The sequence below is a fragment of the Mustela putorius genome, unplaced genomic scaffold (assembly GCF_011764305.1).
Source record: "Mustela putorius furo isolate JIRA1106 unplaced genomic scaffold, ASM1176430v1.1 tig00000997_pilon_pilon_pilon, whole genome shotgun sequence".
Taxonomy (NCBI): domain Eukaryota; kingdom Metazoa; phylum Chordata; class Mammalia; order Carnivora; family Mustelidae; genus Mustela; species Mustela putorius.
In genome coordinates, this window is record NW_025421527.1 from 2,641,137 (window position 1) to 2,657,041 (window position 15,905).

At 51.7% G+C, this 15,905-nt stretch overlaps 1 protein-coding gene across 2 annotated transcripts in view; it reads right to left on the reverse strand.

The window, feature by feature from the left end:
• Positions 1–4,747, reverse strand: part of CADM3 (cell adhesion molecule 3) — a 29,634-nt gene extending 24,887 nt beyond the window's left edge. The window contains exon 1 of one of the 2 annotated variants that reach the window (XM_004775813.3): positions 4,499–4,747. In XM_004775813.3, coding sequence (XP_004775870.1) covers positions 4,499–4,580 — 82 coding nt within the window. In that variant the 5' untranslated portion in view covers positions 4,581–4,747. The remainder of the gene's footprint in view (positions 1–4,498) is intronic. The other variant, XM_004775814.3, reaches the window with a different exon arrangement.
• Between the last annotated feature and the right edge of the window lie 11,158 nt (positions 4,748–15,905).

Genomic DNA, 15,905 nt, shown 5'->3' on the forward strand with positions numbered 1-15,905 from the left:
ACAGAATGTTCCAGTATATGGGCCTATAGCCAGTGGTTAAACAGGAAATGTTAAATTTTAACATGAAAAATGAGAGAGGGAAATATAATTACCAAAACTTTCTAATGCCTTGGGGATGTTTCATTCACTGGTCAAGTAAGGAGGTAGTCCAGGCCGCCAGTAGCTTTCATGGAGAATCTGCATCCTAGGTCACCATCCTTAGGTGACATTCCCTTACTGAGAAGCAGATGACAGAGTAGGGATCATAGAGCAATATACTGAAGCAGGAAACAACAAAGAATGTCGTGCCTCACAGCCAATCCTCCCCGAGGATTTATCTCTTTAGTGATAACTGTGAAAATATTGGTCCTAGCATGTGACTTAAGGACAAGCAGCTTTTAATCCCCCTCTGCATGGGTATGTGGACTATAAGAAAGTACTATCGGTGAGGAGTACCAACGTCAGATCTCAAGATCTACAGAACAATGGCACAACTACCCAATCTGCTGTTGCAAAGTGACCAGCACACCCAAAAGATGCCATCTGTGAAATTTTATGGCTGCAGGACTGTGAGTCACTCTCCAAGTGAAGAGGGAATGTCTCCAGCAAGGCACTCTTGAAATTAGACTTGGACCTCGTCTTCCTCAGTTGGAAGAAGAAGGACAGAGAGCATCTGAGGGCAGTGGGCAGGCTTCCTTGCTGTCAGGCGAGGGCAGAGGACCTCAAGCTGTGTGTAGCAGAGCACCCGGGTGTCAAGATTGTTGGGAGTGGAGGGGGCAGATAGGAAGAAGGGTGAAAGAGCCACCGGTCTCTCTTCTCTCTTTCAAGAAGAACAATTCTCCTTTGATCTGTTTTTCTTATGTGATAAAGGAATTTCACATCTTCAAAACTTAAAGTGAGAAAACCACTGTCCTCGTCCTGGAAAAAAATCCTTTGACCAGCAGTGCTGCCTAGTGCCAGAGAGAGCTTGGGGCAGAGCCCTTGGTGGGACTCTGGATGGCCAGTGGACATGCCACAGCTTAGAGCCCTCCTCAGATAGACTGGTCCTGCATGGAGTTCATAGATCCCTGCCACACCAGCCTCTCCCTGAAGGCCTCAACTTCTCAGTGCCAGGAAACGCATGTCTATCCTTCCCAAGGGCTACAGCTGTACTAGGGAGAGCATGGGAACAGGGACAGAACGGTTATGGCTGCAGGGAGGAAGAAGCAGGATGGAGGAGGTCTGCCAAGCAGACCCGGGGGCAGCTCTGGAGTGAATGCTTTCTGGACTTCTCCGGCACATTGGGCATGAGCTCTACACTGGGCACCTGGCCAGGGGGCTGAAGAATGGATGGCAGTGGACAGAAGGTCACTGGAAAGGGAAAGATATTCGTGTGTGGGGCCGTGTGGTGCGAGGTTGAAGTGCTACAGGCTGAAGCAAAGCCAGGCTGTTCACCCAAGCTCTACACTCGCTCAGCTCCCGGGGTTCCCGAAATGACTGGAGAAGGAGGAGCCCCAGGAAGGTTGGTCACCGTGTTGAATATGGAGCTGCTTCTCAGAGATCACCATAGAACACATTAAGTTCATGGGGTTCCTACCTACCAACCCGGGGGTTGCCAGCTTCTGCCGGGACTAGTGGGGAAATGTGAGAGGGAAGGGGCAGGTGGCAAACTGAATGGGCAAACAGGTCCTGGGCCCCCAGCTACAGCACGGACGGTCAGGTTCCCATAGTATTTCCCGCCCTTCTCCAGCCTCTCAGTCCCTGTTCAGCCTTATGAACCCTCAAAATGTGCTCTCCTCCAGGGCTCTCTGTATCCCAGGAGCACCTGACGTTTGTTTCGCTCGCACTGCGAGGAACTAGCCACTCCACCACACACCCGAGACCACTCAAGCCTCCATGTGTTCGGGCCTGTTGTGCTCATGCTTTTCTTTGCATCTCGTTTTGGGCAAACATTGTCAGGGAGACAATACACGGCCTTGCCCTCTGCCAGGGGACCCAGGTCACGTCAGGGGTACCGCACCCACCTTCTGCATGATCCTGGTCAGAACGGTCATCAAGACCACCACCCATGAGCCTCAGAGCTGAACTACTCCCTCCTGCATCAGAGCTGGCCCTTTTAGGTCCAGACATTAAGAGGTGGAATTAATTTAGGTAAAGACTGTGTGTGGCTGTGTGTCTTGTACACCAGTAAGTCCCAAGACATTGCACATCAGACATATGTCCACTATCCAGACAGATAACACTCTACAAGGAAAAGGAGGCTTCATCTGACTCTTCCTTGGGAGCAGACCTCCCTCCCCATCTCTGACTTCCTGACCTCTCCCCTCTGCTCTGGAAATTCTCCATTCCCAAGTTAGTGCCTCGCACTCTTTCCCTCCAGCACTGCTGGGATGTGTTTATAAATGAGAGGGCAGAGGGTTTCTCTTCCTCTCAACCCGACACCTAAGTAATGCCCGGCTCCCTAATCAAGGCCCAAGATATAATACTGTGTTTGGTGAAGGAATACTTGGCTATATACAGAGTAACCCTGATCTACAATGTTTATGTCCTAGAGGAATACTTGGCTATATACAGAGTAACCCTGATCTACAATGTTTATGTCCTAGAGCTGAAGAGCTCCCAGCTTTCTGGGGTGACTCAGGGCCCCAGGCTGGGACCATCCATCCCCACTACTGAACAGGTGGAGTTTGGGGTCACACTGCCTATGCTGAAGGCAGCCAGGGAGATGAGAAATCCAGGGGCTGTAGCTGAAAGTCAAGGCCTAGTAGAGAATCATTACTGAGATGTACAACCAGCAGTCTCTCCTTGCCTTGCATCTCGCTGGCCCCTGGGACTCTCCTCACTTCCTCAGTGAGTAGGGTCATGACTGCAGTTCTCTGGGGAAGGGGGATTCCACGGAGGGGAGGGGCTGCTGTCTCTGTGGTGACTGGGGTGGGGACTCCCTTTGGGGTGTTGCTGGGGACGGCCTGGAAGGAGTCAGCCAGCCAGCTACAGGGAGGGGATCCTCAGCAACTTCATCCCAACAGAAGCTCCTTTACAGGGATGGAGACAGGGCTGGGGGAGGAGGTCAGGGGAGACGGAGCAGTTATTCCTCCGGCACCCTGGCTCTCCGCCTGTTTTCTTCGGATGAAATTCTTTACATCATCCTCCCCAGTTTCAACCCCTCCCCTCTCCACCCCCGCCCCGCCCTGGCCCTATGCCCATCCCTGCTGGCCACTGGGTCCATAGCCCAGGAGCCGCCTCCCCTTTCTCCTCCCCTGCGGTTCTTTCTGTTTTTCGTTGGCATCTGTCCGGGCATAGCCACCACCCTCTCCCTCACTCTCCCCACATCCCTTTGCTCCCAGAGGTCCTGTCCCCTCTCCCCCAAGGCAGCCCAGCCCTCCTCCGACTGGGGGTGGGGCAGAAGAGCAGGCGATGCATTCCGTTAGTCCCTCTACTGCCTGCCCTCCCTCCTCTGGGGACCTGAGGCTCAGAGCCGCGGCTCCCTTCCTGGGCTCCCTACAAACTGTGCCCTGCCACCCCATGAACCGTTAGCAGCCTTTAAGAAAACCGAGGGGCCCCCACAGCGCTGACCTACATAGCCTGGTCCGGGGCGGGAGGGGCTCTTCCCCAAGTCCCCTCGCCCTGGCCCCGCCTCCCTGCTCCCCCCACTCTCTTCCTTGTCTCCTCCCTGACAAACCCAAGAGGGTTTGAGTTCCCACCTGGGGCAAAGGGGACCAGGCGAGCGACCCCACCCCCAAATCTGGCAAAATCAGAGCTTAGCCCAGGACAGCTTTGGCTTTCCTCGGCATCCTCCTTCCCAAATATCTTGATCCTTCCTTTTGCCCAACCTTCCCCCCCTCCTCCGCTCCTGTCTGGGTTTCTTTTCCCAGCTGCTGCCACCGCTAGGGATACTGCCATCCTGGGCCCCCCCCCCGCCCTGTGTTGTTGTTTTGCTCCAAGGAGAAGCCCCCCCCTTCCTTGCCCACGCCCCCCTCGGCAGCCTCACCCAGGCCCCCTTCCCTGCCCACTCGGAGCTGCGCCGCTGGTGGGGGCGGGCGGGGCGGGGGGGAGCGATGTTTGCATACAGCAGTTTGGGGGTTTGCACTGGCTATCCAGCCCTTCCAGACACATACACAAACCCCCGACACACGCCCTGACTGAACCGGCGACAGATCTCACTCCGCCCCCAACACACACTGACACAGACATACACACAGATACTGACACAGAAACGCAGAGGCAGACACCAACACAGACGCGCACACCCAGACACACGCACACGGACAGAGGCACAGCCAGAGCCCGGGCTGCTGCGAGCAGAGCGAGCCCCGGTGCACACGCAGACAGCGAGGCGAGGCTTACGGCAGGTGCACAGCCGGCACAGCCCAGCCCCACACCGACACGGATGCCCGGGCAGACCCACCCGGGTCCAGCGGCGGCGGCGACTGGAACCCCGCTTCTAGACAAAGCCCACAGGCTCCCCCCGCCCAGCTGCGATCGGAGCCCCCGCCCCGGCATCCCCCCACCCCAGCGCCTCCCCCTCCCCACCCAAACTCACCGTCCTGGGAGAGGTTGGCCCCACCGGGCGCCCCGCAGCAGGCGAGGAGCAGCAGCAGGGGCAGGGCGGAGGGGCCCCCCATGGCGCGTCCCGGCCGGCTCCCCGCCGCGCGCTGGCGAGCCTGGGTCCCCGGGGGCTGGGGCTGGGCAGGGGGTGGGCGACGACGCTGACCGACAGGGCGCCCCGGAGCCGCTTCGGAGCCCGGGGCCGAGGCGGGGACCGGGAGGGAGCCGGCGCTGCTGCAGTCGCGGGGATTAAATAGGGCGCTCGGAGCAAACCATTCCGTTGGAGGTGGAGGGGGGGCGGCGGGGGGTTGGGCTGGTCGCGGGGGGGCCAGGCTGCCGCATTCCCCACTCCCCCCGCCTCCCACACCCCCTCCGCGCCCTCGTGGTGCCTTCCACCTTCTCCCCCGGGAGCTCCGCCAGCCGGGCGCGGGTGTGGAGCCGAGGGAGGGAGCTGGCTCAGCAGTGGGACCGGGCTCGCACCCCTCTTAGGCTTGGGTGGAGGGAGGGGAGCCGGGCAGGGCCTCGGGCCAGCTGGCGAGAGCGGCCACTGCAGGCCTGGGCAAGGGCGTGCCCACTAGCCAGAGATCCTCGGCCCCGCCCTCCCTCTTTTGGCATCTGGGGAACCCCATGAGCCTGGGGGGGGGGGCCCTATCAGGAGTGTTGCCCAGCGACATCTCTCCCGGGTAGCCAGTTACCCTGCCCATTCTCCAACGCACACCTCCCTAGCTCCTCTGACCCAAGAGCCCCCAGTTATCTGTCCAGCAACAATGTGCGGCCCCAGGCAATTTCCCTTGAAAGGCTTCTTCCAGCAAACCCCCAGGCCATGGGAATCCACAATTCCCTCAACCCCTTGTTCAAGAAATGACTCCCCCTCTAAAAACCCACTCCAGAGTCTTGCTCAAGCAAGCAGCGTCCAGAGCAACTCTATAGTTTCACCTTAGTCCTGCCTACCCTCCCTTCGCTAACAGCGCTTCCCCCCAGTGTGTCTGCTTCTTTCTCAGTCTTCCGGAGGAGCTCGTTCTTCTCAAGTTTTAGTAAAGAAGATTCTTGGGTGAATGGTCTGATCGGCCTTCTTTACGGAGCCATGCCTCCGGGGCGAGCACGGTTCTTGTCCCTGAGGCCAGATGTAAGAGTGGGGAGAAGGGAAGGGCCTTTGCACTTGCACTTGCTTTTAGTTCCAAGGCCCCAGTCCCTAGGGTTTACTGTTCTGTGTGATCTGTGCATTTCTGGAAGACTCTTGGTACATCTCAGAAAGGGATCCCTGGAAGTCAGTTTTGCTCAAGCTTCGGTTTTAGGTGTACAGCCCCAAATCTTAGACTCTCTGAATCAAAGAATTTGAGCTATGTAAGGATTCCTTAAAAACATTTGGCAGAACCCCTCATTATACAAGTGCCGCTGAGGTGATGGGGGTTAACTGCCTTTCCAAGGTTTCCAGGTCACACTGACAGTTAATAGTAGAAAACGCAAATTGTGGTTAGGACGTGGGGCAGTAGGTCTCCTAACCCCTACGCCAGTCCCCTTTCTGCACAGGGACTGTGCCTCACCATGCGGATCCTTCATGTTTGGGTCATCTCTGCCCCTTCTGACAGGTTTTCTCAGCCCTCTGTGATGGGCTCAACTGTCAGCCCCCTCGTAGTTCAAGGACAAGGATCGGGGAGGTTCTCCATAATCGGGAAGGCTCTCTATGGATGTTAGTCACTGATGGAGTTGCCAGTGAATGTTCTCTGGCAAGTCCCTTCAGGAGGTCAGAATGCTGCCCCACTGTTTCTCTGTTTCTAGAATCTGTGTGGGGTCTCTGGGAGAAGAGCTCTTCTTACCTCTTACATGTTTCCTGAGTGTCTGGGTAGTTTTTTGGAATTGGTTGCAGATGTTTTTGGCCACCTTGGGCTGTGTGACTTGCTTGCATTCCCCTATTTCAGTGACTCCAAACCATTCCGCTCCCTGGGGTTCCCTGACATTTTAAAATCTCTGAGAGATTAAAATGGAGGGGCGGGGCAGAGTGTGGTTGAAGGCTGTCCAGACCAGGGTGCAAGAGAGAGGAGAGGCCCGGAGGGAAGTTCGGGCTTTCTGATGGTGGTGGCGCCAGGCTGGCCTGAGTGTGGTCCTCCAGAGGAAAAGGAGTGGGTGTGTTTTCAGAGAGAATGGGGCTTCAGAAGGGAAGGATCAGGCTTTCCCAGTTAAAGGTCTTGATGGGTAAAGAGTATTATCTTTGGAGGTAGAAGAAGCCTTAGAGATCATCTGAGTAGGCCTAAGGGAGGACCGGTGACTGCTGCGGCATCAGGAGGGGATGCGCAGGACGGGAGGCAGGATGAGGGCTTAGGTCCCAAGCTCCTCTAACTAATCATCTTTTCCATCTGCTGCTCTGCCGTGATCCCCTCTGCCTGTCCTCACTTCCTTGGCTATGGACTGCTGGTCCGCTGCGCCCCCTCCCCGAGCTGTAACTTCGAGGGAGGAGGACCCAGGGTGGGAGGAGGGGAGAGCGGTTTTGGAGGGACTCCGAAGAGCTGTCGCACGAGACTCCGGGATGCTCTTCCCCTACTGGTTCCTTTTCCCTTTGCTGCATCATCAGCATCGGTCTGGCAGCACTCTAGGCCCTGGGAATAGGAAGCAGACACTGGCTTTTAGAATTATAGAATGAAAGAGTATTAGAGTTGTAAGCAACCTTCAAGATTACCTCATCAATGCCCCTTGTTGAAGGGAGGAAGATGAGGCGAGAAGAAGTTAAGTGACTTCCCATGATGACACAGGTGCACAGGAAAGGGGTTCCCCACATTGGATAGGGAGGCAGATAGTCCCCTCGGGGCCGGAGGAATAAGGAGAATGACCGTCAGTACTGCCGCGCAGCGTGCAGATTGAGGAAATGCGCACTCCTGCATGTCTCTGAGGGCAAGGGTAGTTTCTCCTGCGGATGTGGATGTCTCCATTGGGAATAGCTCCTTGCCTATAATCATTCTAATGCCCTTTGTACATGCATGCACACCCAGCGTCTCAGTCCCATTCACTAGGAGTAGAGAGTCTTTGCAAAGCAAGTCTGACCTACAAGGATTATCTCCATCATGTAAATAGGTAAAATAAAAGTATCCATGTTGGGTTGTGATCTCTATGGTTACTTTCCACTCTAAAATGCTGTGACACACAATATGCATTTCTAAGAGACTTGCACCAAGTGTGGAGTAGGTTGTCTGTGGGATTAAAGAGCTGGTAGTTACAGTGGAGGCTGGGGGAGGGGGAGACGCAGAAGGAGGGTCGGGAGAAGGCGGGTTTTGGCTCCTGGCTGCTCCTGTCCACTCAGCAACAGCCTGGGGAGCGGGGGGGGGGGGGGTGTGGAATGTGTTGGCATCGGTGCTGGGCTGGACGCAGCTATGTGGGCCCTGGGCATTCCTTTCCCCACGCTGGCTGCTCCTGCTCCCGATGTGGGGGGGGGGGCTCTGCTGAGGGGGGAATCCTAGGTATTACTCATCCAATAAGGGGATGACCGCACCTGTAGGAAACAGCTCAGAAGCCTTGGCTCAGTTCTGCTCTGGACTCTAATCCTTCTCGTCTCTGAGACTTTCCCTTTATCAGTGAATTCTACGTGGGTCTCCACATTTCTTTCCTCTTTAATTTTCCGCCCAACTAGACCAGTACTCCTCATACCGCTTCCTTCTCCCATTATCCGGTTTTAATTAACCCCATCCTTAATAATCACCTCTGTATGCATTTTAATTCTAATCTTGATTGAATTCTAATTTCAATCCTAACCCTAATCTATTACAGACTCTAACTATCAATCCTCATACCAACCCCAATTTAATTGTCGATTTGAGCCAGCATCTTCATTCTAACCTGCTATGAGCCAGCAACTAGGACAGCGACACACATATAACAAAAACGATCACGGGTACCGAGCCCGATGTTTGCCACATTTTGGCACTGGGTACTTTACGTGCAGAGCATCTCATTGAGGAGCTAGAAAGTACCTGAAAGTGGTTGGAATTATTAGCTGCCTTACAAATATGAGGAAACAAAGGCTTAAGAGATTATGTCATTTGTCAATAGTGGGTCCAGATCTACTATTTAAGGTCTGCTTGAGCTGAAAGCCTGTGCTCATTCCTCTTTCTGTCGACACATACTTTCTGATCAACCCTCTCCTAAAATCCTAACTAAATTTGACTAGAATGACTTCTAAAATACTGAGTTTCCCTGCAGTGTATTATTAATTTAGGGTTTTTATCTGTTTGCTTAGTGAATTGTGGCACAAAATAGAAACCAAAAAAAAAGAAGCCCAAATCTCCCTGCCCAGAAATCTCATTGACACTTTGAAAACATGAATGTATTTGTGAAGTTGAAATAATTAAACTATAGACAGAAACACTCTGGAAGAAAAGCCTCCTTTCCTTCCCAGACTCATCGAGTCCTGCCCAGCCTCCACCTCGGGGGGAGAGGGACGTTGTTGGCGTTGCATTTGTCCAGCAACACCGCCTCCCACAGCACATCACAACAGCAAAAAGAGTCAAGGTCAGTCCCTGCCCATGAAATTGTCATATATGACGTAGGCATGAGAATCGCAAGACAATTTGAATTTATGATTAACAGTAACTGTTAAAAGCCAACGATATGCCAGGTGCTACACAAAGTTCTTTCCCGTTAGTATTCCTTTTGGTGCTCCCGAGGTTTTTCGACAGTGTGCATTACCCCTCCTGGACAGACAGGTGTGATCGTGTCTGAGCCTCAGGTGGAGAAAAAGCCTGGAGCGGCCAAACGACTGGCCTAAGGGCACAGAGACCCAGGTTTCAGATCCAGATGCGTCTTACCCCAGAGCCTACGTGTTCGGCGCCTGGGTTTAGCCCGCAGACTTGTTAGATAGAAGAGGTCATTTGAGCTTTGTTCTGCAGGAGGGAAGAGGCATTGCTTGACATTAGAGAGGAGGCTGACCCGAGAGCCTGTAGGAGGACGCAGATCGATCCGGGAGGAGGCATGTAAGGGGAACCTGAGCGGGATGACCGGGACACGGAGGGGAATGAGCGCAAGGTGCAAGTCATCGGGGACAGAACAAATGCGAGCTGAGACTGGGGACGGTTTTTGTGATAAATTCAGGCAAATGTAAAATCATGCAATAAATGTGTGTGCCACTATTTCTTCGGCAATGGGGTGATTGATGTCTTTCGAAAAGACAGTAGACACACAGAATCATCTGCAAACAGAAATGCACATTTTCAGTTACTTGGGTATCTGCAGCCTCTCCAACGAGTATCACGGCTTCCTTCTCCTTGCGTTCTGTGCTCCAGCAGTATTAAATGGCTTGTAATTTCCCAAACACACTGTTTTGTTTCATGCCTCAGTGTCTTTGCACATACTATTTCCTATACCTGGATTGCTCATCTCATTAAGCCTGATGAAACTGGCGCTTGTGTTTATCTAGCCAAACTTTGATGAGGTGCCGCTGCCTCTGTGAAGTGTTCCAGCCAGAGATGATCACTCCTTGCTAGGTGCTACCACTAAAGGGGGAATAAACTCCTCCTGCTAACCTTTCATGGTGGTGCAAGGATTTGTCTGTCTTTCTCTTCACTGACTGTGAGCTCTTTGAGGGCAGACGTGATATTTCACAAATCTTGTATTCCCAGTGCTTAGTGTAGAAACAGAAAAATAGTAGATTCTGTTAATTTTACTGCATTTAGCTGAAATAGCGTATTTATAAACACAGAAGCTTGATGAACCATTTTTCTCCAGAAGTACATACATGTATATAACCAAGCACATTTCACTGGCATATCCCCTGCCGCTACATATGCCTTCAAGTAGATACAATGTATCCAAAATAAGTTGAATGATTCTAATATACATGTACTTATACATGTATACTTATACGTGTCTAATATACATGTACGTATTTCCAACTACTTATTCAAGATCCATTTTTGTCATTCTGGGAATTGACTTGAGAGCTTGCTATATCCTTTTGCATATCTTCAGTTGTGGAAAATACTCATCCTTTGAGGATGGCTTTTAATTTTGAAAATAGCCGAATGTCCTTAGGATCCAAGCGTTATGGATAAGTGGTGGTTCGTGTTGGGTAATACAAAAACAGGATTTGACCAAGAGGTAATAGTAGATGACTGTTTGACTAACATGGTGGTTCTTAAGGCAGTTCCCAAAGAGAAGTTCTAGAAAATTTCTGAGCAATGGCATTCTGGTTCATCTATTTGTTAATACAAACAAAATTAAGCAAGAGTGTTGTCATTTTGTACTCACACCTGGTGGACATATTTGCTTGGATATAAGAACACAAGAGATCGTATGTCCAAGAATGGAGCTCTGAGGATTCCTCCATTCTTTCACTTGTAGCTATGGAGTTTTTATGCGCAGTGCACAATGCTAGTTGAAATCGGGTGTTTTGACCCAGCTGTTTTGTTGCAATCTATTAAAAAAAAAGTCTGTAAACCCTCAGGTTTTATTTTTTTCCAATTACAAAATACAATGATCAGTGGCTGTTCTTAACCCCTCTCCAATTTCCAACCCAGTTTTGAGTCTTATTTTATCTGTGAGGAAATATACGAAAGTCAGGGATAGGATAATATTCAGGGATTCAAAATACTTGGTAATTAAGACTAGTCTGGCAGTAATGGTTTGCTTTTTAGAATCACAAGATAGGAGTGAATGTTAAAAAATGCTACAGCAAAATGTCAGTGTCTGGTGCGGGGCTCTTGAGATGAGCAAGTCTGAAACTAACCTTTAAGGAGCTCAGAGTCCAGTAGGGAAAATAGACATGTACGCACATAATTGCTACACCGTGTGATAAATACTGTGATGCGATTCCAAATATGGCCCGTAGAATCACAGAAGAGACAGGGATTACATTTGTGGGAAACGTTAAGGAAGGACTGGGAGTCGACCAGGTATAAAGAGGATGAAGGCATTAACAAGAGAGGGGAGAGTGGGCACAAAAGCAGGAAAGCAAGAAGCAGCACGGTCAGTTGTTGCTGGATTGTGAAAGGAATTTATACCAGAGATAGCTCCTAATTCTGCCCACCAGGAGCCATTGGAGGGTTTTAAGCAGGGAACTGTCAGTGCCAGATTTGCATTTTAGAGCGATAGCTCTGTCAGTAGTGGATGGATGGACTGGAGGATGCCCATCATTTGATTCAGAAGACTGACCCTTCTGGGGTCCACAGATCCGATACCACGACACTGAGTAGAACCCACGGAGTGTGGGCTTGTCTGATCCTGTGGGCGGAGAAGAGATAATGCCCAGAGCCCAGCTTTAGGACCCAGCCATCTGTATTACCCTGCACACACCCCCCCCAACAGTGCTGTGGAGACAGGAAAGGGTTGTGTCGAGGAAGGGGGTAGGTACGAAGGCCAACCGTCCTGCTTCCCAGGGACTGAAGCACTTTCCAGAACGTTCAGTGCTAAGACTGGGAAAGTGCTGGACAAACTGGGGTGGTCGGTCAACAGACAGTTGCTCAGTGGCACCTGGTACTCGGACCGTCTCCCGGGCAACCCGCCGGGGGTCATCTCCAGGGCACACTGGAGGGGAAGGAAAGCTGAGTTAGTTCATGTTTTAGGGGTGGGGAGAGGTGGGAGTCAGTGGGGATAGTGGTGATTCAAAAGAGCTGGGCCCGTTGAAGGGAAAAGAGAAAAAGACTGAGTAGGAGACAGAGTGTGGAGGCTGGCTTCTGCCCGGGGCCCCACCCCCGTCTCCGAGGCGCTGGGCTCTCTGCTGGTGGTAGGGAACATGACAGACCGAGGAGAGCAGGCATTGCCGAGGCTGAACGTGTGCATTTAGCTTCTCCTTCACGCTCAGGTTCCGATATTCATGCGTTCACTTACTCATCCCGCGTTCGCGGAGGGCTCGCCGGGCAGGTGCTCTCTCATTTATTTAGTCTTCTCATTGACTGGGAGGTAGAATTATTCCCATTTTCCAGATGAGAAAAAAGAGTCTCAGGAAATGTGGTAGCTTCCTTTGAGTCACACATTACCTGGCAGAACTGAGATCTCAGCGCCGCTGTGTCTCCAAAGTGCCCGGCGTTCCAGCAATCCAGCATGTGCACCTGGCACAAATGATACAGCTACTCAGGGTTCCTGGCTTCGTAACTTCATAACCAAGATTCCCAGCCTCACTGTTAGCAAGTGCCCACGGAGGAGGCCCAGACCCCAACAGTCTTGAGTCCACGTCTCCTCGCGGAGACCCCGCTGACTTGTGAGAGGACCCCATGTGTAAGTCGCTTGGTAGAATCGAGTTGTGTTAAGTTTTAAAAGCAAAACATGACCGAGTTTCTCAGTAAGTAGTTTTCTTGACTTTTTCTCTGCAACCATTGCTGAATGTTTATTATCTACAAAGCCCTGAGCACTCTGGCCCCTTCTTAGCTCTCTGACGCCCTGTAACCTGGTGGCCACACGATTCTGCCTTGAGCATCCGTGTCTAAGCCACGCAAACCTTGGTGCTCGCTGCTGTGCCCTCCGGAGCCGGGACCTTCCCCTCTGCTCTGCAGGAGTTGCTCTCGCTGGCACATCTCAGCTTCAGTGTCGTCTCCTCTGAGAGGCCTTCCCACCGCCTTGCAAACACCTCTTATTTTCAGCTACAATCTTAATCATGTGTCTCTGGTTTGCGTATTCGCGGTCTGTGCCGCTTTTCCCGGTAGAGGGAAACTCCACAAGACAGGGGAGCCCTGTCAGCTTGGATCGGAAGTGTTGCCAGGAGCTGAAGGATATCGTGCGTAACAACGTCTGGCGCATAGTAGGTGCTTCTTAAATGTTTGCGTAAATGCACGAAAGAAAACATTCTCACTCATCATGCGCCATGTAAGCTGTTTCCCTCTGGCTCATGAAAGAAAACGTCTCTTTCTCTTCTCTAGGCTCGATGTAGCATCTTCCACAGGTTCTGAGACTGTTGAGACCTTGCCCCTCAACCTCCCCGGTGTCAGGTGAGTGTGTCCCAAGTCCTGACTTCCTGCCTATTCTCATCTCTTTGGAACCTCGTCTCTGACCATCCTCACTTAGATCGTTGGGTTCAGAACAGGTCCTGGAGGGTGAGGAAGGCCCTGTCTGAGGATTACAGGCACTCATGCTCCTCCTGGCTCTCTTGTATGTTTTCCTGCTGTTTTGTTTATTTATTTATTTTTTTCAGGAGGGATGACCACTTTCATTTATTTATTTTTAAAAATTTTATTTATTAGAGAGAGACAGTGAGTGAGAGCGCAAGCAGGGGGAGAGGCAGGCAGAGGGAGAGGGAGAAGCAGGCTCTCCACAGAGCAGGGACTCCAACGTGGGGCTCGATCCCAGGACCCTGGGATTATGACCTGAGCTGAAGGCAGATGCTTCACCGACTGAGCCACCCAGGCACCCCATTTTTCGGCTGTTCTTGATTTCAACTCTCTCATGGTCAGTTATGGTCCATTTTGGTCTGAACACCTTTGTAAGCCCTACAGTTCCAGAGCTTGCTACTGCTAAGGGTAACCTTTGCCAGGTGATACCTGATGAGATTTGTCACCCCAGGGCTTCCTCGTGGACTAGTTCGCGCACGTGTGCATACCTGCTGGGCTGCCCAGTGCTGCTGCTGTTCCCATGGCTGAACCGGACACGGGGGCACGCTCGGGGTGTTTTCACTCCACTCATGGGAGCTCTGGCCAGTGTTGGGCCGAGTGACTGTGTCCTGTTCTACGAAGCCTAAGCAAGTTTGAGGAGCCACTCCTGACTCACTGAAGACACAGTTCGGAGAGGGAGAAACTGTGGGCTTTGAAGTTGGGCTCCCCTGTGCTTGAAGACGGACCCGCTGAGCCTCCTCCTTTGAGATCAGTCTTTTCATTTGTTAGTCAGGAGACATCACCAGCACTGTCCTCACGGTCTCCTAGTGAAGAGGGAGGCATTCATATTCATGGGAAATCCTGGTCTGCTCTAAGAGCTCAGTACCTATTGTCCCTCTCTTTGTGCCCCTTTGCCCTGGAGCAGAGGGAGGCGGGATTGTCTCCGGCTGCCTGGGTGGACCACAGATTCTTGTCTGAGTAGAAAGTGCTACCTGGACCTAGAGATTCTGTTCCAACTCCTTGATCCCGCCTCCCTTGAGCACAGCCATTCCGCCTGCTCTCCGCTCCCCTCCTGGGGCCGCCCTGACCCCGCCCCGTTCCCGGTCCGGTCCTCGGCTCCCTCGGTGGGGCCGCCCTGACCCCGCCCCATTCCCGGTCCTCGGCTCCCCTCGTGTGGCCGCTCTGCTGTAATGCAGCCTCTCGCAGCTTCCTCCCCAACTGGCTCCTGACTCTTCCGTCTCTCCAACACACACACACACAAACCAGAGTTCAGTTTAATTTCGGTCTTGTCTGGTCAGGTAGTATGAGATCAGTTCTTCTAAACAGTCCTCATCCCTTGTAATATGCATCTCATCCGTGAGAGATGCCACCGGAGACACGGTGAGAGGTCGCTTTGGGTTTCAAAGTCCCATGATGTTGCTTGTTGGACACAAAGTCAGCACTGACCCGTAAGTGCTGAGACAACAGCATATTGCCGTAGATTATAATTTTGTAAAGATTTTATTTATTTATTTGACAGAGAGAGATCACAAGCAGGCAGAGAGGCAGGCAGAAAACAGGCTCCCTGCTGAGCAGAGAGCCCCATGCGGGGCTGGATCCCAGGACCCTGAGATCATGACCTGAGCCAAAGGCAGATGCCAAACCAACTGAGCCCCCCAGGTGCCCCTCCATAGGTTATTTAGTCATAAAAATCCTCTCTTTTTGCCCTTATATTCAGATCTCTGCTACCACTTCTCCTACTGGCGTGGTTGCCTAGCAAGAGAGACAAAGCGTTATTTGGGATACGGTAAATACACTATTCTGTTTGAAAAACTTTGAGGATGAGAATGAAGGGAAATTCACTTGGTGAAGTGGCTTTAAACTAAATTTGAAAGGGTAGGACTTGAATACTAGACACTGAAAAGGTTTTCAGATTTTTTTTTTTTTTAAGAGAGTGTGGGAAGAAGCAGAGCCACCCAGGCGCCCCATCCCTCTCAATCTTTAAATTCAGTGCCAATCCCATGCTAAATCCCAATATTTTATTTTATTTTTGTTTTTGAAGATTTTATTCATTCATTTATTTATTTGAGAGTCAAGAGTCAAATGCCTCACTGACTGTACCACCTAGGCTCTAATATTTTATTTGTATGGGAGTTGATCAGTTGATCCTAACATTCCCTTATAAAGAAAGTCAAGAGTAACCATAGATCACATGCGGTCGGGGAGATTAGAGATATGGTGCTCCAGCTATCCTAAGTTACTTTAAAACTACGGCAATGAGAACACTGAAGTATTGTCCAGGAACACATAACAGATTCAAGGGAGCAGGAAAGAAGAGGTCATGGCCACAAAATGGGATGGAGATTTAGTATGTGGGGAATCATGCATTATATCATACACTATTTCTAGTCACTGACTAAG